At 37.3% G+C, this 23718-nt stretch overlaps 1 protein-coding gene across 2 annotated transcripts; it reads right to left on the bottom strand.

Annotated features, from left to right (window-relative positions):
* Positions 1 to 1072: 1072 nt before the first annotated feature.
* On the bottom strand, positions 1073 to 23549 carry GALNT3 (polypeptide N-acetylgalactosaminyltransferase 3). 2 transcript variants are annotated; one of them, XM_084524111.1, is made up of 11 exons: positions 23402 to 23549; positions 13617 to 14223; positions 12073 to 12245; positions 10841 to 10990; positions 10363 to 10597; positions 9477 to 9594; positions 8890 to 9090; positions 7616 to 7747; positions 6617 to 6718; positions 3875 to 4027; positions 1073 to 3401 (listed from the first exon to the last, which is right to left on the bottom strand). In XM_084524111.1, the coding sequence occupies exons 2-11, from the start codon at positions 14126 to 14128 to the stop codon at positions 3279 to 3281; spliced, it is 1899 nt and encodes a 632-aa protein (XP_084380237.1). In that variant the 5' UTR covers positions 14129 to 14223; positions 23402 to 23549; the 3' UTR covers positions 1073 to 3278. The 2 variants fall into 2 exon arrangements, with proteins under 2 accessions (XP_084380237.1, XP_084380236.1); XM_084524110.1 differs by lacking the exon at positions 23402 to 23549 and adding an exon at positions 22926 to 23036.
* Positions 23550 to 23718: the final 169 nt, after the last annotated feature.

Below are 23718 nucleotides of genomic sequence, written 5' to 3'. Positions count from 1 at the left end.
CCCACTACACCTAAATCTTTGTAGAAAACAGTGTATGAGACAAGTACATATATTGCTATATCTGTTATAATATGGTCTTAGATTACCAGTTAGAAAACCAGAAAAGACAAAAATTAAGTTTCTCTAGCAATGAGCACCTGCTCAAGAAAGGATTACTACTACCTCCAAATGCAATAGAACTCATTTCCTTGTTATTTAAAATCTAATTTTTGAACACTATATATAAGAAGAAAAAATGGAAATCAGTAGATCTATCATAATTCAGATATGCAAATCGGTAGGAAAAACAGGTTGCATGAAGGAATCACCCTTTAGTGGTTTTTAAAATAATACATTTGCTATATAATGTGAACTATGAACTAAAAGAACTAAAGTCCTTTTAAACAGTTATCCTAAATAGTTTGTCATTTAGAACTGGTTCCCTAAACAATCTTGGTTTACATTTCATACCTGGAGGCCAACGCCGTAGAGTTGCTATCTACATCATTTCCTCATCCTCTATTCGTGCTTGTATAATCTCACTGACCTGTATCCTATTTTTCCTCAACTCCTTCTTCAGTTTGTCAAGGGCATTTGTTGTCCTTCCAGTATTTAATCTGCAAACGTAATAAAAACAGTTTTATTCCAGTACAATTTTTCAACAACTTATGTCCACCCTATAGCAACTTATTTTGTCATATTGCTTCATAGCAATACAGGAGATTCATAGGAGAGTCTCACAGGTGTCACCAAAACCCTTAACAAAAGCCAAGACATGACTCAAGGGCATGATTATCAAGCCAGAAAAATAAGCTAGCAGAAGTTAATGCTCCTGACAAATTCTTGCTGGTCCTTGCTTACGCCTTTGTTGTCTTCCCTTGCTGTCTTCTTGTTGACTAAGAAGTACTGAAATGATTTCTTCTTGTGTTGCTTCAGAAGCTGAACTCATTAGTCCAAACATGTGAAACTGACGAAAGGCAGACTTCCTTCTCCCATTCAAAACAAAACAAAACAAAACAAACAAAAATATCACAAATCAAAAACAAACCAAAAAACATCCATCCATTAAACAAATCGTACAGATAAATAAGCATTTCTTCTTAATGATATTTATTATTTACTCGGACAAAAGGACAAATTTGAGCAGGACAAAATACACTAATTTCAATCTCTTATACCCAGTCTTTCATTTTTTATTCTCAGCTTTATATTGATCATGCAGCCAAACACTTTTCTTTGCCTTCACTTTAAAAAATTAAGTTTTCTTTCCCTGTGTTTCCCTGTGACTTTTTAAGATAAAATCTTTTTTTTTTTTTTTTTTTTTTCCTAGTGCAGTCATTGAAGGAAATACTAAAGTATTTTCTAAAATACTAAAGCATTACTATCTGCATCGAACTAGACTTGATCTTGTTGTTCCACATCATATGCACCTTTCTAGAGATTCACACATTAAAGAGTGCATTAATAAAGGCAAGCTGGTTGCTATTACACCTCATTTTTTCTTCCACTGAATAGATACTATGGATATTCAACACAATTCTGGTAAACTGCAAAGCTTAATAACATTACTGGCACTTCTAGACCACAGTTAAGTCTTTTCTTTGTCTTTAGGCTGCTACTTTCTTTCCTTGCTAGAAGTATATTATTTTAATTTCATATTAATTTTCAGCCCCACCATACCATAAAACGTGCAAACTGAAGTGTTTTTTTTTTTTTTTTTTAAATAAATCAATCTCTGTAATTCACACCAACCAGTTAAGTCTTCTCTAAATCAGAATATAGAACTTTATTATGAAAGTTTACCATAGTAAAGTGCAATTTTTATGTGATCTTAGATGTTTTAAGTATGGGATGATCATTAATCTCACATTCATACCCTGAAGTAAACATTTTCAAGTTAGAGTACATCTCTGTTCCCTAAGAGGACATTTTTGTGCAGAGGAGTTACCTTCATTAAAGAAGGTCTGAAACAGTCACAGTAAGAAAACGGGCATGATTGGTGATTGCAATGGAAGACTAACAGAATAGTGCTTAAAAACTGTGCATCCAGTAAAATAACCAATGAAATAAATATTTTTTAAATACTTAATCAAAGAACGGCCATTTCTGAAGTAATACCCCTACATAATCCAATAAAGTATATTTCTGATGCTTACAAGACTATAGTATTTCATTAAAAGAGCTAGCAAAACAGTTAGGAAGACCACTTTGACTGTTAAAACTGAGGTCAGTCCTTTGAAAAAAGGAAAAGGCATTAAAAAGGAAAAAAGAAAATCAACATTTAAGTGTTTGCACCGGAAATTATGGACAAATAACGTTAAAAACATTAGGTAAACATTGCATAAATCACTAAAAGGTAAAAATAAAACGTGTTAGTGGATAACAATTTAAAGGTAACAATGAACGAAAATCTGAAAACTGTGTTAGTGTTACAGTGTAACTGCCATAAATTTAAAGTTCATGAAATCGTAAAAAAAACAAAAACAAAAAACAAAACAAAACAAAAAACAAAAACAAAAAAAAAAAAAAAAAAAAAAAAAAAAACCAAACAACTATACAAAAAGTTTTGGCTACATAAAAGGAGATTGATATCAGAATAAGAAGATTTTCCATTAACGTGATCATACATAAATAATATATTTCAAGGAGAATGGACATTTTCTTCTACAACAAAAGGACTGATTTTCTAGAGGCACAGCACAGTATGCTAACCTATTTAGCTTTAAACAGAAAGTCAAATGTTTAATTTTTTCAAATGAGGGAACATAAAAAATAGTAAGAAAGCTTCATTGAGTGAATTAAACAATTAAAAACAAAACATTAAGTCAACCAATTAAACATAAATATATACATACATAAAGCCTCTTGGTTTTCAGACAGTATACAAGAATTTCTTGTAACTCTACAGAGAAAATCAGTCATCTTCAAAAGTACTTATGATAAGTGGAAAAGCAATATACAAGGTCCCCAAAGTGAAAAGGGACAATAAGATCTACAAATCAATGGTCAACATATAAAATCTTATTGTGGAAATATTGTAAACATTTTTTCTTAATTGGGATCTCAAACATTCTTTGGTGTAAAGGACTGCTAGGGAATCTTTGCCTACACATTTTATATCCAACTTAAATAAGAGAGAAAAGAAACTGTTTAAACATTTTGCATTTAAAGTATGCATCACTTTAAAATGCAGTATACATATATGGTCACAGTGTAGAATGGAACTGCCTTTTTTTTTTTTTTTCCTTTTTTTTTTTTTTTTTTTTTAATAAAATGCTCCTGTCTATAAATAGCAAATCTTAATGGTTGCGGCCAAAGATCCACTTCTGGAAGGGGTCTGATGGATTGCAGGATACCAAACTTGGATGCTCTCCATTTCCTGTAAGGCACATATGTAGTGCTTCACTGTACAGAGTTTGATCCTAATGTGGGTGAGAAAGGAGAGAAAAAAAAAAAAAAAGTAAACACAAATTTCCTTCCCTCCCATCATTTTTTGCAAGTTCGATATCTGTAAAAAGAGTAAGGCCAGACAGTGAGTGCAAAAGGAGGCTAGCAAAAAAAAAATTAGTAGAATGCAAGTGCCAAATTGTTTTGCTAGTAAAAAATAAATATTTTAAAAGACACAAAGCATTTGTATTGACTTTCAGGTGCATGGCCAGATGTACCCGATATCAATGATATCAAGTGTGTTTTTTTTTTGTTTTTTTTTTTTTTTTAAGTGACTACTTTACAATAGTGAAATCATCAAGTTTTGATCTGGTATCTACATTTTTCTCCCAAAACTGAACTTATTTTTTTGCTTCACTTTTCTTTTGTTGGTGTTTTCTGTTTTATTAGAAACTAAAAATTAACTCATGTAAGAGGTCATTGATAATTCACTGTACAGTATGAATACCTTTTGATGCTGCCATTGCTCTTCTCTAAGTGCAAAGGTTTTCTGGCCTTTGTAGTTGCATTCGCGAAGCTGCACAGGTCCTTTAGAAGCATGCAGACAAAGCTCCTTCTGAATGTTATGCCGAATTTCATGATGTGCAGAATACTCAAAGTACTATTTAAATAATTTTTAAAAAGTTAAGTAAATAAATGCTGACAAGAGTATTAATCTAAATTATCCCTTTGACATTCCAATAAACAAAGGAATAGATTTCTTTTGTTATTCAACAATTCAAAACTGCAGAATTATTTATTTGACTTTAGTGTATGCATTTTAAAAGTATTTACAAAAGTAAAAGCCTTTTTAAATACTAATGCAACGGAATATAATTAATAGTATCTAAATGTAGAAGTTTTAAAAAAACACTTGGTGCACATGCACTATGATGCAAGATTCTCTTGTATGCTCCCCCTGAAATCATAACCACAAGGATACATAAGAAAGAGTAGAAATAATTGCATGGATAACTTTAGTTTTGGCATTTCTTAACTTTAAAAATCTTCATTAAATTTTTTGTTGCTGGATTTTACTTTTTCCTTAGAGAACAAAACCCAGATTTTGTCACATTGAACAGTGCTGAGTGCCATTTGTCAACTTCTGCTGTTTGAACTAAACAATAAATGCTAACAATAGGATGCTGTCACGTTCTCTGTGAACTAGCTTTTAGAAAAGTGTAACATAAGGACACATTTTGTGAGTGAATTTTAGTGTTATTTCTTGACAGCAGATTACTTTTAAGGCTCAGGTATCCTTGGCTATAGTTCAGGTCTAAACAGGGATTTAATTCTAACATTTACAGAGACAGCTGTCCTTTTATACTCTCTATCTTATCATCATGGTCTCTTCCATTTCTTTCTCTCAATACATCAGAATTCCTGTCATGTCCCATTACCACTGTTTCTTGGCTCCATATGTCAGCCTTATTCACTTTTGACTATTAAGCCATGCTCACTTAGCTCCATTTCACTTTCAACTGTCTGTCTAGTTGGTCAGCTTCTGGCCCCTCACTGCTTTGGCATCAATGGGAGTAGCACTGAGAAACAGACACCTCACTCTTGAGGCACTGCATCCAACATCACTGCCTGAAACAGGCACTCATAGGAGTGACCTCCTTAGTCATTTAACTCTCAAACATAATAGTTTACTTGAAATCTGTTAATCTAAGTAAACCTGTTTTGAATTATCTTTTGAACTCAAAATCTCTGCAAGCCCTGCAAATATGACTTGAATACTAGCTTTAAAACTTCATTCATCTTGGACATTGAGATGGACATGTTACTAGAATATGCTAAAAAAGAAAAAATGATAAACAATTGAGGGACAACTCAAAAACTAGGTTCTTTCTTCCACTCCCCTCTCCCATCTCAAACATATGAGCTCAAAGGACAGGTAGCATAAACAATTTCAGCCTGCACTGCTGAAGTCTGAGAACAAAGAGCATAAAGCAATTGAAAATAGGGTATTGTAATAAGAAAGGTTAAGTAAGAAAATATGCACATTTCTTGTGTATTACAAGCACAATCTATGTTAAAATGACTCAAGCCATTAAAGTATGGCAGGAGAAACTAAAAACACCAGTTCTAGTACAATCCAAGATAAAAGAGACGACAAGCATACAGCAGATCTACATGTATCTCTTAATACAATGTCTTGGCACACTTCCTCCTTTAATGAGTGTGACAATTTGAAAAGGCTAATATAGTATTAGAACAGAATAATAATAATAATAACAATAATAAGAATAAAACCTTCAGTACTGTAAGAAGCTAACATAACAGGGTAGCTGTTAATCCAGACAGTATTCTGTTTTCCACAAAGATCAATTAGGATCGAGTGTCTGAGTTTTCAGTGTGCTATAATTAGATGTTTTTTATAGTTGAAGATTTTATTAAAAACAAACAAACAAACAAACAGCAATTTTCTAATCAAAACATTTAAATCTTTGTTGAACTTGAATTATTATTATTACAGTCAATCAACTTTGTTCTCCAAATAGCTCTTTAAAGCAACAGAGAATTGTGCGTTTCCAGGGCAGGGAGACGTTACTTTTGTTAGTATTACAGTAGTGCCTGAAGAATTCAGTATCTGACATCTATTGCAACTCATACTGTAGAAGAAATAGAAGATCATTGCTGTCTCCAAGATCTATGCAACAAAAAGAGCTCTTCTCTGACAAATTCAGTCATATTATTCGCTTGCATTAGCCATTACAGGGTAGACCACTCTGACCTCACACTATGAGGCTACAAGCATGATAGAGAAAGATGGCTCAGGCCTGGCCACTTGGTCTCCCATTGGCTGGATTCCCATTAACATCTTCCTTGACAGTGTGAGTCCTGGTGGCAGAGAAAGAAGCAACAGTAGGAGGTATAAGGAAAAGAGGAATTAAGAAGAAAACACAAGAAAGTAGTAAGGGTAGGTTGAAAAGGTTTTGCACAGAAAGGAAAGATAATGTGAGGTAGTGTAATGGTGTAAAAAAACTTGAATCTGTATACTGAACAGAAAAGGTTAGATGTGAGGCACAACAAAATAAACAGTATGAAACCTGCCTTGAGCAAAGAGGAATTAATTCTTACAAAAAATATTAAACGTTTAAAAATTGCATGCTAAAAGTGAGCCAATTTCTCTACAACAAATGAAAAGCTTTCATACGGTAAAGTTACAGCTGAATAGATCATAAAAATCAGGGATCAAATATTTTACCTGATTTCCTCCAAGTCCATGGCAAGAATACATAATCAACGGTTTGCCGCCATGGTTATTTTCACCAACATCCAGACACATGTGGTTACCTATGTTTTTTAGCTAAAGAAAAGGTGTTATCAGCAAAAAAGAAATAAAAAATCTCAGTGGGTATGAGAAAAATTTAACTGTCTCACTTGCTTATAAAGCTAACCTGTGGCTTAACTACAACTACAGCTTTTAATTTATTTTTTTATTTCTACTATGCTCAAACCTAAAAATCTTGTTCTCAGTTATTTTTTCTACCCAAAAGCCTACTAACTAAATTACAGTTGTCTACAGCCACGAACCGTGAATTATTCAGCTACCAGTATACATGGTTATTACATTACTCAGATTACAATTTTAAAAGATTGACATAAAACATTAAAAATTGGAGGAAGGGAAAGCTTTATTTGTCAATACATGCTAAACATTCACATTGACTCGAGAGTAAGAATTATTAGTTGTTCATTTTTTTTTGGTTTTAGCATTACAAAGTTTAAGAAGTTGACAGAGGAGATAAAATGGTCTTTAAAATAAATTACGTTAAACTATGAACACATGTTTTTCTTACCATAAACCTAATTTTGAGGAGTATATAGCTCTCATAGTACAGTTTTCCTCATTAACATGAAATAAAAATTCTCTCAGACTTCTTACTATATAAAGCTAAATTTATTTTAACAATTCGGGAAATTTCTCACCACTGGCTTAGTACTTGTGTGTCACTCTCACTAGTAGTGATGGGCAGAATGTTGCTTATCAGGTTGAGAGATCCCTTTAAGCAAAGCTCCTGTTACCAGAGCTACAAAATATTTAAACCACATGATATGCAGGAGATATTCTTTGCCCACAGTATTGACAGAAAACTCTAGAGACATTTATGATAGCTAAAATATAAACACCATGGTTAAGGTAGCATAAAAGATTAACAAACTTCCTGGATTCTAGAATGCTAGTGAAAATAATTAAACTTACATATCCAGAAAACAAAGGATTCAGGTCTGGAACATATGCTTCCGGATAAACATTATTGAGATACCAGGTAAAATTTTTACACTGCAGACGCTGCCTTAAGACAAGTCTTTTTGAGATGTCTCCAAATGTTTTCTATTGCAGTGATGGAAGGAAGGAAAGATGGCAAAGGAATATATTAAAACTATTAATATCAACCTTATACATATAAATCTATGATACTCTGTACTGTAGCATCAAACAAGTTTTAAGCTTCATTTGTCAATCTTTTTTAAAAAGTACTGCACTACTGCACTTACTGCCATTTGTTTTGCCATACCTGTATAACACCACTAACATCCTGCCTGCTGCATTTCAAAACATAGCGAAAAAAATACAACATTGCGACATGGAAGCAGTAGAAGTATCCTTAGAGAAAGGGGCATGTTAACAGTATCATAAGGTGGGAAAGCAAAAACAAGTAAAGACCATATTGACCACAGCTTTAAAACTAACTGCTGAATATAACGTATGTTATTAAAGAGAGTGCTGAATTGGATTAATTAATAAGCACTATAGTCAGTACAGCACTGTCTCCCACACTGAATTCAGTTGTCTTTATCTGCTAAACATACTCTAGAATTCTAATGGTATTATGGATACAATATTCACTAAACTTTATCATATTAAGAGCAAAAAAATAGCTTCTAAAAGAAAAGCATAAACTCCAGCTGGTGAAACACTAAAGTTCTGTAACACTTACAAAAATAAATACCTCTTCCACCAAACTCTGAATTTAACTTACGTTTCTGAACAGATAGAAATAGAATCAATATCTACCATTGGATATGCTTTATTCTGCAGCTGAAGAAAACAAAAACTGCTTTTTAAATAAAAACACTTAAGTAACTTGAGACATTATATTTCTTCTTATAAAAAACAAGTTAGTAGTGAGCATAGATAATACAAACACCATCTGTGCTCTTCTGGAAGTTCCAAAACTTATTCCATGCAAACAACCCAAGATTTTAGAAAATATATGAAAAAAAAAAAAAAAAAAACAACTTTCTAATTAGAGATACTTAAATATACAAACAAATGAAATCAACACTGTCACCACCCAAACACTTAGTATCTTCTAAATGTTTTTTGGGGGGCTACAGGATTAAGTACTGAACTATGCCTATATTTTCATTAAAATGTCTAGAATTCTTACATACTTTGTCAATAAATAACTTTTGCTCACCAAAACTTTCAACGCAGCAAGTGTGATTTCTAATACCACCACCACCACCTACTTGTTTCACAATTTTTGCTGCCTCTGTGTTTCTTCGGTAAAAAATTTCTTTATATTCATCCATCCAGACTTCTGCAAGGCGGACTTGATTACGTGTAATCACTTGAGTACCTTTTGGAAAAGTATGGGGACTCTTGCTGCGAAAGACATGGCCAACAACAGAGCAAGGCATGATCTCCAACTGTCCACCACATTGCCATACCTAATAATAACATTTTTTGTATAAGTGTAACACAATTACAATTAAGGGGGTGAAAAAAATATTAAATTACTGTACACCTAAAAAAAAAATAAAATCAAATCAAAAACACCAGCAAGAGGGTATGTATCAGGAATACCATAAGTGAATTTCCTAATCAGGTTAACCTTGGGAGCATACACTTCAGCTATCAAACTTAAACACATTAAAAAAAATAATAACAGTTTAGTGAGCACGTTTGTAGTTTATTTCATAGGTCATAAGTAATTTATTTTCCATGTCCTAGATGGCTGAATCAGCAGAGAAGTCAAGATCTGATGCCAAATTGTCCTCAAAAATCATTCAACTATCAGTGTAGAGACCAGTACTAATTAAGTAGCTAAACTTACTCTGAAAGACATTTCTATATTTTCACCTCCCCATATTTCCATTTCTTCATCATAGCTTCCAATGTGTTCAAAGTAGTCTTTTGATATTGAAAAGAGACCTCCAGCAAAAGTAGGTGTTCTGCAAAAAGAGAAATTTACCAAGGAAAACAGGATTCAAACTATATTTAAGGTAGGTTTTCTTAAATACAGATGTAAAAACTTAGTATTAATGTTCTAGGTTGTTTTCATGCATTTGTCAGTGTTACACTACACTGACAGATTTTCCTGGTAATAAGCAATTAAATCTGCCCACACTGAGTCTCATTTTAACATTTTATTGTCATTAATTAACAACTAAATTAGGCAAATGACTGCTGGAATAACAAACTATCAGGAAAAATTATATTTTCCCTGTATGGAGAACATCAAGAAAAATTACTATGCCTTTAGACCAGTAACCTGTCTGAAGCCAAAGCCCATAACAACTACCATTGAATAAACCACTGAAACAGTCTAGTATAAGGTGCTCTGAACCTTTGGTGTCATTCTTTCAGGGATGATGGATGGAGAGACAGAATCTGTGGTACTGTCTCTGAAAAGAACAGTTTATAGTTTCCCTGTCCCTCTCCCTTCTGAAAAAAACAATAATTACTGAAATTGCTTATGATCTTCCTAGTGTTTGTGAGAAAATGGTAATGCAGAACAATTATTGTCTTAAGGAAGCTGCATTTGTATGAAAGTTGTAAAATTCACAACCTGGTTCCTAAAGCAAATATCACAAAAAAAAAAAAAAAAAATCTGTAATGCTAAGACTTTTGATCGTACTCATGTGAAGAACTAGATCTACAAATAGATTTTTATAATAAAAATCATGAAAACTGAAGGATATTACTCAAATTGCATTTACCTAATTGGGTAAGTTTCATCTTTTCTTCTTTTATTTTCATGTTTAGGAAGAGACTCCCATCCAAATGACAAACTCCAATCAAAATTCCCTCTGTTGTGGTTATGCCCATAAGGAGATGGTTTACTGAATTCAAAAGTGTTGAGATCTATAGAAGCAATATCAGGGCTTACAACAGCAACAGAGTTCTCAGCTATTCTTGCCAATAGTGGCTCCAACCAGCCATAAAAGCATTCACCTATGGAGAAAATGGGAACAAGCACTGAATTTTCACTTGACTATATAGTAGTACACAGAGAATAATTTAACATATCCACAGTAAACCAACACATGCTGTTTTTAAATGGCACTGCCAGTTATACTTTCAATAACATAAAATAGCAATGCAAGAGTTTATGCAATGTTGACATACATAACTCATAAAACTGAAACATTAAATCAAAGATTTATTTTAAACCAGACCTGGTGTAGTTACACTTACAGTGAGCATCCAGAAAGGTAAGGGTCTCTCCTGTTGCTACCGAAGCTCCCAACAACCGTGCAGTGATTAGACCTTTTCTCTCCTTTTGACGGACTACTTTAACGATTTGAAATTGTTTCACATATTCATCTAGTTTATCATGCAAGTATTCTAGAAAGAGAAACCAGTTTTAAGATATTATTCACTTTTGTAATATGAAATTTTAGGCAATGGCATGTATAAACTAACAGAATAAAGGATTCACTCTAATTCTAAAAAAGGACATTTGCCAGTATCTGTTTGTTCCGCAGTATCAACTGTTTGAATATCAACTCAAAATCCATTCTCATGGCAAATTCATCACATATCTACTTCCTCAAACTATCTGCAGAACCTGCAATCTTTTTTCATTAATGACAGCTCATTTTACAAATGGTTTTCAGAGTCTACAATATTTACTTTCAACAAAAGCTATATTGAAATAACTTTTAAAGGTGCAAAATTTGATAAACAACCCGACATCCCTCATAAAACATCCCACAATTTTTCCTCCCTCTGCCTACCCTTCATATTAAACTGCACTACTGAACGTACTTCACATCCAAGTAATTCAATATACTAGATACAGGCCTGCAAATAAGTCTAAACAAACTGATGAAAGCATGTATGTACAGACGTGTTCATCTAAAGTTAAACATATGAAGTTTTTGAACATGCATTTATGATCATATTCAGTATGCATAGTTCTTTTTGTCAATCAGCTGAAGTATTAAAATTAATTTTCCATCAAATATTTTTATTTTTTAGGAAAGAAGTTTCACTTCATAGTAATGATATTCATTTGCATAAAGGCAATCACTATGATAAAAGACCTACAAGCATTGGCCAATTTATCCTTAAGTACTTTGTTCTATAAACTGTAATTAGTTTTAAGCACATACTACAGAGCTACTTGCCACACAACCATTTTTACTGTTTAAGCAGCCCTAAAATTTGAATAATCGGAATTGGGGTTTAAAAACCTCTGAGCAAACAAGGATTTCTTATTTGACAATGCTTAGAAAGAAAAAAATCTGGGAGAACTATTTTTTATTTTATAGGAAATAAAAGAAATAAAAGCACTTTGAAAACCATATGGTATTTGTTATGGTGGTAAGGATATATCCTCTTTTAACCCATTCTATATACATTCCTACCATGCCTTAAAATCAATAAATAAATGGTGTTCAAGGGAAAATAGAAAGACTTCTTACCATCCACACTGGCATCATCCACCAATATAATTTCCTTTAGCAATATGGCCGGAGATGTATACATCACGCTGTGAACAGTTCTGAGCAGAGTGGACCACGCTTCATTATGAAAAACTATTATAACACTTGTGGTTGGCAATGGTGGGCAACGCTTAAACTTTTGTTCGATACATCTACAGATTGGAAAGCATCAAATGTTACAAAATGGACAAAAAGTTTTTATTTGAATTCTTAAAAGAAACCCTTCCCCTTCTATTACAAAGCTTTTTAAGTATGGACATTAAATCTTTCAGCTTCTCCAATTTCTGTCCAAGTTTTGGAGCACAAAATTGGGTGCTCCAGCTAGGAAAGCTGCACAAAGTATTTTGTAAAAATCTGATAAATAAGAATTCCACTTGAACAATTGGCTCATTTCGATTTCTGTCTCATAAACATTTGAGTACACTTCATATAGCACCTGGATCTTCTTCAGACAAAAATATGTTTTCCTCCTGAGACCAGCACTGAGTTGCAAAGTCAGACTAAGTCACCATTACTGTTGAAATCCAAAAACATGAAGAGAAGTATTTACAAGAAGAAATTAAGAACTTGAAAGGAAAAATAGAACAAATCTAATTTAGATCTTCAATAATTTTTAGAAATATCATATAATGCTTAGAACAGTATATCCCATTCAAGGGAAACAATTTTAAACATACAATTTTTTCAAAATGCATGTATTCTGAATAGAACTCCAAATCCAACTGTAAGACAAGAAGACATGACAACACTCCTGTATTTCCAAATTGGTTGCACACTCACTGTTTATTGCTTGTCAACTCTAGAGACTGGAGTACTTCTCAAGGCAATTATCACAGCCATTGCCAAAGCCCTCACAAAACATACAGGCCAAATCTCACCAATTACACTCCAGTAAAGGTTACTGTGAGCTGTACCACGTGTAAAGTGCTAGGCATACTGCCAGCAGCAGCTCAGTAAGGTTAGTCACTTCTGACACAAACAGCTGAGAACATGCACAGAGATGGCTCAAAGCTAAAACCCACTCTACCCACCAAGTCCTAAAATCTTCATTTAATACAGTTTCTCCTTCTTACAGATTGCAGAGATGTTCCATTGCCTAGTTTGCCAGTTTACTATTCCTACTTTTTATTGAATTATACTGGTGGTTTTACTAATAAAAAAGGGTGGGGGTGGGGAATGGTGTTTAAAACAGAAAAAAAGTTTAAGCAACAATTTTAGTTTTCTTCTAAGTAAAACTTAGGTGTCCAGAAAGTCACTGAGAAAATGTAGCTTAAAGGCAGCAGTAGAAAACCTTATTTAAATATGGTTACTATGAATTCAAAACCATGAAATAAGTGAGCCTTTCTGAACTTTCTTGGCTTTTGCACTGTGGAACGTTATGTACAGTAAATCATCATGTATCACCAAGAGACTTTTCCTCTCCTAAACGATAATCAAATGCTGAAATCAAATCACTTTATGGTCTTCACATTTCTATTTCTGACAAGTTTTTCAACTATTGGGACATACACATTTCCACATACTCAGGAGGTCGAGTGTCTGGTCCAAGATCTCTGTGTAACGAAATCCTATCGCTCGCAAATGCATTAAAACAATGTTTTTCTTCTCCACGGTCTTTTTCTTTCTGCTCTTCTGAATTTAAGTTGATGGTTTTAAATGCTTTACCAGAAGCTCCAGGAGCATTAGGATCTTGAAGAGGTCGATCTAGAAAGGGTTTTAGTTCCGTTGCAGTATAGTGTCCTGGCAAACAGTGCCTCTCTCCAGGAACTTTAGTTTGCCGAACAGGTGCTTTTATCTGCATTTTTGGCTTTGCACCATTGATATTGTTCATAGCATTTAGCACAAGACCTAATACATGACTTTTCTTTCTGACAATTGGCTCAATCCCTCCTTCATTTTTAAAATCTTGAACACCCACTTCTCTTTGTAATAAAAATAAAAATACCAGAAAGAAAAACACAATAATGCTAAATTTCCAAAGTTTCCAGTGAAAAAATAATTTTTTGAATAGTTTAGGCATTTTTTTCAAAGCCATTCAAGTTTTAAAAGTCTGTCACAAAACAAGTGTTTTCCAGTGAATGATGTTCTTTAATATGGAATAGGTCACACCATTTCTTGAAAATATAATACCTGTAAATTAAAATAAAAAGTATCAAGTTAGACATCCAGTTTACAACAATGTAAAACTACAACAAAGCAATGGGCAGGAATTAATTCACAACTCCCAACTGTCAAACATCATATATCCATCACTTAAAGATAGGCTTTACCTATCTGTAAAATACCCAAGATGCGCTTTCCCCATTTTTTTTAAAACATACTTCAAATAGAAGAACCAGAAAGCAGACATTCCAGTAGGAATAAATCACTATTTCTAGACAAAGTCACTACTTCATATGCAATCAATATGGTGAGTTCAAGTTCTATGCAGAAAGATCCATATGAAAAGTGAACAATAAAGACAGAAAGGACTTCTCAAACCATTTATTTCTACAGTTTTGAAATTTCCAATATTTTGAAAAACATTTCTATTTCAAGATCAGACTTAAGTAACAAGACTGCCAAGTGGAAAAAAAATATATATATTAAGATTCATTTTGTTATCAGTATACATGTTAAATGCAGTCTTAATACAGGTAATTGGTAGTAGGTTAATTTAGGCTGAGTGCCATGCAGTCAATCTATATATTTTCTCATTCATTTGTTCTGTACTTTCTGGCATATTCTGATGCAACTCATCAAGAGAATATGTCAGAGTTCTCCTTTTTCAGGAACTAAATTCTTTTTTACAGACAGGCAATTACTCAGTGGCTTTCAAAGATGAAGAACTATGAAAAACATTTCAGGGCTACCAGCATCCAAGTGATTTGAATTCACTCTGCAAAATTGGCAGTTTAAAAGAAAGGTTAAAAATAGCAACCAGCCTGAATTCAAAGCACGGATTTATTTTTGCATAAGTTGCACGTATGTGAACTGAGAAAAGAACTAAGCAGCAACCAGGTAAAAGCCACAGTTAATTCCTGCTTGTTAACTACTGACCACAGAACTGCATAAATAAATAAAATGACATAAAATAAAAAATAACTTTTCTATTTCATCATTTAAAACAGAAATATATTCAGCATTTTTAATTAGAATATATTCTCAGGAAGAGATATAACTTGTAGAAAAGAGAAAAAGACATCACTCAGTTTCCCTCAAGAATTTGCAGGGTTAGGCAGCCAAAGTTGTTCATATTATAATTTATTTCAAAGCTTATGTCAGCTTTTGAAATAAACCCATACTTTCAAACCACAGTAGTTTTACCATAGAACTATTGTTCTAAAAACACAGAGGGGTGGAACGATTTCTAATCCTATTATAGCATCTCTATGTACTAAAAGGTACCAAAAAAAAACCTTCACAAGGCTCACAAATTTCTCCCTCACGCCCCCAAAAATTAAATCCAGTGCACTTCAGTCTCAAACATTATTTTCCCAATTTTCTTAAGTACCAATAACCTTGTGCTATACTGATGCCCGTATACAGTAAACGTAAGAATAAAAACCTTTTATTTCTTTCTTGGGGAAGGATTGTAACCAACTTGCCAACGTGCCGGATGCCCATCCAGCATCACTCCCTCTCCTCAGCAGGACAGGCGGGTGAAAATAAGATGGAAAAGTTTGTGGGTTAAGATAAGGACAGAAAGATCACTTGACAATTACCATCAGGCAAAACAGACTCAGGGAAGATTTATTGCCAATTAAAAATGGACTAGGACAGTGAGAAACAAAGACAAAGCTAAAAACACCTTCCCTGCCCCCCAACCTGCTTCTTCCCAAGCTCAGCTTCACTTCTTCTTTCCTGATCCCTTTATCTCCTCTCCACACAAGCAGCTAAGGGATAATAGGGATCACAGTCAGTTCCTAAGTGTGACCACTGCCCCGGACAGCCTGTCCCAGTGCCCGAGCACCCTCTGGGTGCAGAACCTTAACCCCCAGCCTGATCCTCCCCTGTCCCAGCTCCATGCCGTTCCCTCATGTCCTGTCACTGTCCCCAGAGCAGAGCTCAGCGCCTGCCCCTCTGCTCCCCTCGTGAGGGAGCTGCAGGCCGCCATCAGGCCTCCCCTCAGCCTGCTCTGCTCTGGGCTGAACAAACCGAGTGACTTTAAGCCAGTTCTCATATGTCTTCCCCTATAGATCCTTCACCATCTTTGTTGCCCTCCTTTGGACACTATTTAATAGTTCCCTTGCCTTGACTGGCTAGCAGTGCTGTGCCTGATGCACACCAGGGTACAGCTGGCCCTTCTGGCTGCCAGGGCATGCTGCTGACCGTTCAGCTTGCCACTGACCAGAACCGCCAGCTCCCTTTCCACAGAGTTGCTCTTAGGCCTTTTGTCCCCCAGTCTATATGTACAGCCAGGGTTACCCTGTCCCACGTGCACAATCTGGCACTCGCTATTTTTGAAATTCATGTGGTTGCAGATTGCCCAGCCCTCTAATTTGTCAAGAGCTCTCTGTAAAGCCTCTCTGCCCTCCAGGGAGTTAACAACCCTCCTAAGTTAGTGTTACCTGCAAAGTTACTTAGTATACGTTTGAGTCCTGCATCCAGGTCATTTATGAAAACATTAAAGAGAATTGACCCTAAAATGTAACCCTGTGGAAACCTGCTAGTGACTGGCCACCAGCTTGATGTAACCACATTTACCACGGCCCCTGGAGACCGACCCATCAGCGAGCTGTCCACCCATCATGTTCCGTATTTATCTGGCTGTTTGCTGGACATTTAATCCAGAAAGATACTGTAAGAAGCAACATTGAAAGCTTTGCTCAAATACAAAAAGATTACATCAACTAGTTTTCCTTGGTTAACTAGGTGGGCAACCTTGTCATATGAGAAGATGAAGTTGATTACACAGGACTTTCCCCTCACAACCCCATGGTGGGTGGCCACGACCAATGTCTGCATAGTCTTTCAAGCCATGGTCTTCTCCACAGGCTGCAGGAGAGCCTCTGTTCTGGTGCCTGGAGCACCTCCTCCCCTCCCTCTTCACTGACCTTGGTCAGCAGAGCTGTTTTTCTCACATTTTTCTCACTCCTCTCTCTCACAGCTGCTGCACAGCTTTTTCATTTTTTATTTATTTATTTTTTTACCCTTTCCTAAATATGCCATCACAGAGGCACCACCTGCTGTGCTGATTGGCTCAGCTTCGGCCAGCAGTGGGCCCATTTTGGAGCCGGCTGGAGCCGGCTGTGTCCAGCACAGGGCAGCCCCTCATCTCTTCGCACAGAGGCCACCCCTGCAGCTACCAAAACCTTGCTACATAAGCCCACTACATAATGCAAATCACGAAGCATATGTACAGCTCAGCACCTGTTAAAGAGACTGTAACTTGTAAAACCACTATTGCTAAATAACCACAGCCTCAGCGTGAGTCTGCAGCTCCTGCATCCTGTTAACCACGAATGTTTTCATAATGCTATATAAAAAAAAAAACAAAACACATTATTGTTTCTCAGTGCACCATGCATAAACACATGCAATATCAGTAAGTCTTAAAGCTTAGGATTCCAACAATCGATATACATACATTTTCTTTGAATAGAAAAAGAAAACATATATATGCATACATATGTGTAATATAAAATACCTCAAATATATGTATAAGACACCTGGCATCTTCCTAATTTCACATGCAGCCATTTAGTCATAGTCTATCACACAAACACCTAGAGAGGGGAGCATAAGGTTGTTCTTGTTTGTTTCCAAACACCATTGCCCTCAAATTTTTGTTTTTATTTTTGTATCACTAAACAAGCAACAACGTCCTCCAGCCTCCTCCTCTGGGCCTCTTCATCATGATAAAGAAAGTTTGTCCATAACAAGGGGAAGCTTCAATATACATTCTGTTTTGAGATACAACATGAAAAGATGAGCTAAAAGTTAATTCTTCATAGCAACATTGACTGTTTAACACTGAAATTACGCTTTAATTTGAGAACTGAATTAATATTTGAGTCAAATATTTAAGAATCCCTTTTTTATTTAATGAGGTGGCCTGAGACTACTCAAGAAAGGGTGGAAAAACTACATGATGTAGCCACACATCTGTTATCTGCCTTTGCATCAAAAAAATCTTTAAACTAATTTAACAATTACGCAAGAGAGTTAAAGTTGCAGTTATCAGATTACCAGTCTGTTTTCAGCATTTAAATTAATATAACAATTTTTACCTCTGCTAAGCTAAGCTTGCTCTTTTTTTTTTTTTTTTTTTTTTTTTCCCCAGTTCTTTGTATACCATATGAATTTTAGCTTTGTTTCCTGCAACATGAAAGAAAAAAAAAAGGGACTGGATGATACCAAAGATTTCTTACATAGATTTTAGCACATACTTCAGAGTAATAAAATCTGCTGCTGGTTTTGATGGTGGCACAGTAACATAGCCTTCACAAAACATTTGAAGTTAACAGGTACATTTTACCAAAAACTCAAACCAAATTGATGTTAATTTTATTTGGAATTAATTCCTTTAAAACTTGACCATATACAAATCCTTAGGACACTCATGATCAACACAACAAAATAGCCAACATATATTCATAAAGCAAAATAAAAAATATCTATAATTCATCAGGAATATTTCTTACGCTATCTGTTTTGCATACATCTGTCTTTATATGTGCCAATTAAAGACTATAATAAGTAGAGCTAATGAGTAAACAAGAATACATATATATAGCAATTTACTCATCATTTAGTTTTCTGTGTAACCATATTAATTTTTATCTTTGACAATATATTTCCTTGCATTGGAGACAACTGTACTGCCTGCTTACGCATAACAACTGCCAAAACACACAGGTGAAACGTGTCTGCCCCTAGAAATGTAATCACAATTCATGTAAGTGGGCTGTGCGAGTAAAGCAACACAACTTATCCTTTTAATGTGAGTTCATACATTGCAGTAGCTTATGTGGCAGCATGCCGTGCACTGAAATAGTGCAAGTGGTGCTTGTGCTTCAGAAGCTGTTTTGGGAAGAAAGGGTCAAGTAATAGCCTTGGGATAGAGTGTGCAGCAGTGAAATGGACAAACAAGAGCTCCTTTGGTACAAATGCCTATAGTCTTGGATATGGGCAAATTCTGAGTGTAATTTTATTGACAAAATATATTAAAGGGATAGTGCTTGACAATAAGAGAAAAGCTCTTTATCATACAAGACAGTATCAGTTTCCAGAACACAGACTACATTATCCAAACAACTTTTGTCATGAAAACAGTGACTTTTCTACGTTTTTTAAACAGGATAAACTTTGTAGTCAGAAATGCAATCTTTATTCCCCACAAACACCTCACACATTTTAATGGCATAGCAACATCGGTAAGCACAAACTAAGCTACTGTTCCATCCTCCAGGACATGCTGAAGAAATATGTGGCACAATTAAATTCCCTGAGTTGACTGTTCAGCAAAGTATTTAATATGCTATTCATTAGAGTTACTTCCAGTAATAGTAGCCTGCATTTTTGCAGCACTTTGAAATAATTAGCCCTAAACACCAGAAGTTTGATTTCAGGGAAGGGTTTTTGTTTGTTTGCTTTTGTTTTTAAAGAAAATAACCAGAAAACTTATATGCACTATAAGTCTTCTAGAAAGCGCTGAAAAGCAGCTGCCATGCTACTTCAAACCACATCACACGGGTAGCGCATGAATTCAATACACAGTCTATGTTACATTATGCCACCCACTAACTCTGATGTCAGACTGTCTGCAAACACCCTCTATGAGAAAACCTCACTCCAGTAGCCAACATGTAGACAAATCTGACTGTTTGTTATCTTAGTCTGAATAAAACTGAACAATATTATTTGACCTTAGATTTTTTTTTTTTTAAATTGTTTGAAAATGTACTTTTCTTTTATGTTAAACAGGGTTCTGTTTCCTGAGAATGTTGTTTAAGGAACTTAAAAAATACTTAAAAAAAAAAATAAATTATTTAATCCTTACGAATTATTTCAATCACATTTTTTATACAATTTAGGTTCAACTTTAAGCTAATTCCTAACTCCAACATCACAGTCTCATTAAAAACTTATCTCTATTTTCTTGTACCCAAGTATGCAGTCCCTTCACCAAGACCTTAATGTTCCCCAATCAGAAAGCAGGTGTCGGAAGAGGAAATGTGGATCAAATTCTTGAAGAAAAAAAGACCTGTCCCTGATGATCAACCATTCTCACCAGATTAGCAGAAGTCTGTTAAAGATACCCAGCTACGTTTGCTGGACTGGTAAGAAGTCCTGTTGTCACCACCAGTACAGCTGAATCTAAAATTCTAGATGAGGCTTTTTGTCTTTTCGTGCATGAATACCAACACAGGCGCTACTAAATTAGTAGCTACTGAAATAAGAATTTTGGAAAGTGATAATTTCTTCTTCCACTACCACATAAATCGAGATTTTCTACCAAATAAATAAATAAAAATCACTAAACAAAACTGCACCCACTTCCCAGAAGTACATCTCAGAAGAACATCCACTCACATTAGTATCTCAACACTAAGAAATGTCAAATTTGAAGTGAATTTTTCATACAGGCTTAGCTGAATATGAAATACTGAGGCTTTCCATACAATCAAGAACAAAAGCACTTAAGAACTTGGGGAAAATGGAAAAGGTTGCTAAAGTTTACCAAACTATACTACTGCTCATGATAAAGTTAGTATCTGTCTTAAATAAACAGATAACTTACAAAATGAAACATACAGAATTTAAGGAGTAAGGCTTCACCTGAAACAGAGAAACAGAATCGTTTGGTCAGTTTCTGCCTCTGCACTTGCAGAAGACACTTGCCTGCCACAAAGATACTTGCCACAAAGATATTCCTGCTGGTTAATCTCCTAGACAGGGCACACGCTCCTAAAAGACTAGAGATTGGCAAACTCCAGATAGTGTTTCTTCACACATGCCTTCTTTGAAGCTCAGACTGCGGAAATCTTGTTCTGCTCCTGAGAAGAGGAAGCTCTAAGAGGAATACTGACCGTACTCAGTTCTCTGGTCTTAGAAAGTCTAAGGGCATAGATTTTTCTAGTAAAGACTGGAGGCAATCCACCGCAGTGATTATTATGGAAGAGAGCATCTGAGCATTAAGCGCATGGCCTGAAGTCTGTTTTACTCTCTAATTAGCCTTTAAATTGGCCTTTAAAGTTGTTTAAACCATAAGCGTAAGGCAAAGCAAGTTTTCTTGTTTCTTTTTGGTCTCTCTCTCTCTCTTTTTTTTTTTTTTTTTTTCTTTAAATGTAATGAGGTTTACAGGGTCAATAGCTGCTAAACTGATCTTTGTCAGAACCTTCCAAAGGTGTCTTGTCTTCTCTTTCCTCCTGTCCCCATGTGACTGGCTCTGTGTGTCACTGTTGAATAAATTTACATAACAAAACCAAAACAAACAGTGATTTGACTATGGAACTTCATTAGTAACTGTAAGTAGTTTTGCGACATGATTTTTCTGTTTATAAGCAGAACTATAACCTACAGCACATGATAGCGGCAAACGTTCAGAACATCGGACAGAAAATAGTTGGGCAAGCAAATAAAGTTGCATTTTACATGAAATCTAGCACTTCACAGTCTGGAAACTTGAAGCCCTTTCCAATCTTCTAGAACATAAGCACAGAAATGAGCAGATGAGGAGGTGAAACTCATGCGTGCTGGGCAGCACCTGATCAGCAAATCCCATGACAAACATGCTTCTCTACCTTGGCCCCAATTCAAGGGAGAGCCCTGCTCTAGGCATCAGCTCACTGAACAGATAGGCCAGGCAACACGTTCATGCAAAGGAATTTCTCAAAGCAATACAGTTGGACACCAAGGACCACAGACTCTGGGGCAGTGTCACAAAAAGGGCAATTATATCCTGTTTCTATTTTGACAGCAGTCAAGATATCCAGGCTGCGGCCAGTATTGCCCCACCCAAAACCAGGGCAAGGTTAAATAGCAACAGCAGTGCCGAGGAGGAGGAAAGCTGCTCTGCTCCTCCCTGCAGCGCAGCAGAAATAGTAAGTCTGTCTCTCTGTAACTAACTTAATTTCTACTTTGCTTTGGTACTGAGAGGCCTCGAGATGACAGTAGCAGATGCCAAGCTGACCAAGCCAGTGGGCGAACTGACTGAAAAAGGAGCCGTACACTGGCTGTGCCCACGGGCTGCGGCTTTGCCTTTGCCTCTCAGTTCAGCAGTGGGGCACCGGCTTTCCTCGAGGCTGAACAGATCGGGACTGGTTATCGTTTATCAGACAGAAGGTGCATTTTTGTGGCAGAACACTAGCACGTAAAACATTCCTGCGATGAATACAAAGGATTAATATTCCCAGCAAGACGCTTTTTTATTTGACCCGTCCAAACGTTTAACGAGGACTCCTCGATACGCGAGCACGCTCTCACGAAGTTAAGGACGGCCGAGAGTTGGGTTATTGGCGTTACCAGCCGCTTCCCCCGTCAGCTCTCCAAAAGCAACACAACCGCCGCCGCCTCCCGCCGGGAGCGGGGCCGGGCTGGCAGCGGCGGGACGGGACGGGACGGGGCAGCCCCGCAGCCCCCCGCCGAGTGGGCGCGGGACGTGGCCGCGGGCACCTCCCGCGGGCAGCGCCGGGCGGCCCCAGCCCCGTGCGCACCGCGGCGGCGCCCGGCCCCTCCGCTCGCCCCCTCCGCGCTTCCCCACGGCGGGGACACGCGGGGCCGGACCCTCCCCCCCCACATATCCCGGGACCGGAGGGGGCGGCGGGAGTCCCCTCCCCCGTTCCCCCGTCCCCTCAAACTCGCGCGGCGGCCAAGGAGAAGCGGCAGCGGGCGCTGCCCCCGCTCACCTGGCTCCGGCGGCGGCACGGCGGAGGGGAGCGCGGCGCGCGGCGGCCGCCCGCGGCTTGAGGGGGGCTGAAACCGGGCGGGCGGCGGCAACGGCGGCGGCAACGGCTTCCGCTCGGCGGCCGCCAGGTGCGCGCGTGCCGCCAGCCCTGCGCCTGCGCGGCGCCCGCCCTCACCTGGCGGCCAGGTGTGCGAGGCCGCGGCCGGGCGGGAAGCGGGAGCGGGGCGGGAACGGCCCCGCGGTGCGCGCGGGCAGGGGCGCTTGCAAGCGCGCTGCCAGCTGCAGGGTGCGCCCCGCGCCGCTGCCTCCACGCGCCCTCGGCTCGCTCGCCCAGACGCTGATGTTGCTGGGAAACAGCGCGGCGCGGCGGGCAGGACAGGCATGTCCCCCACGGCGCTGCCTACACAGCACCAGGCTTCACTCTAAATACCTCTTTCACAGCGAGCAGTTTGTTATTCCCCACTTCCCTTACCGTACCCGCAGTTGCCGATCACGGAGCAGCACACTCGCAGGCTCGGGCCAGCATTGCAGGGCTGGCTCCGTGCAGCTTGCCGAGGGGCAGGCAGGTAGCTGCGTTTGCTCTGCAAACATGCGGTGAGCTGGCAGGCGGTGGAGTGGCAGCACCGCCACCCAGGGCGATGCCGGTATTTTATGACTAATTCTTCTTTCCAGGAACATTTTATCCACCACAGGTTTCCTGCACAGTTAACACGTTCGGGTAGTGCCAGCACACAACCCTCCCTCCTTCTACCTTTGCAAGTTTAAATGTCAAGGGGCACCTCAGGCAGGCAGGC

Source organism: Aythya ferina, assembly GCF_964211825.1.
Source record: "Aythya ferina genome assembly, chromosome: 6".
NCBI lineage: Eukaryota > Metazoa > Chordata > Aves > Anseriformes > Anatidae > Aythya > Aythya ferina.
This window is presented reverse-complemented; position numbering and strand designations above follow the sequence as displayed.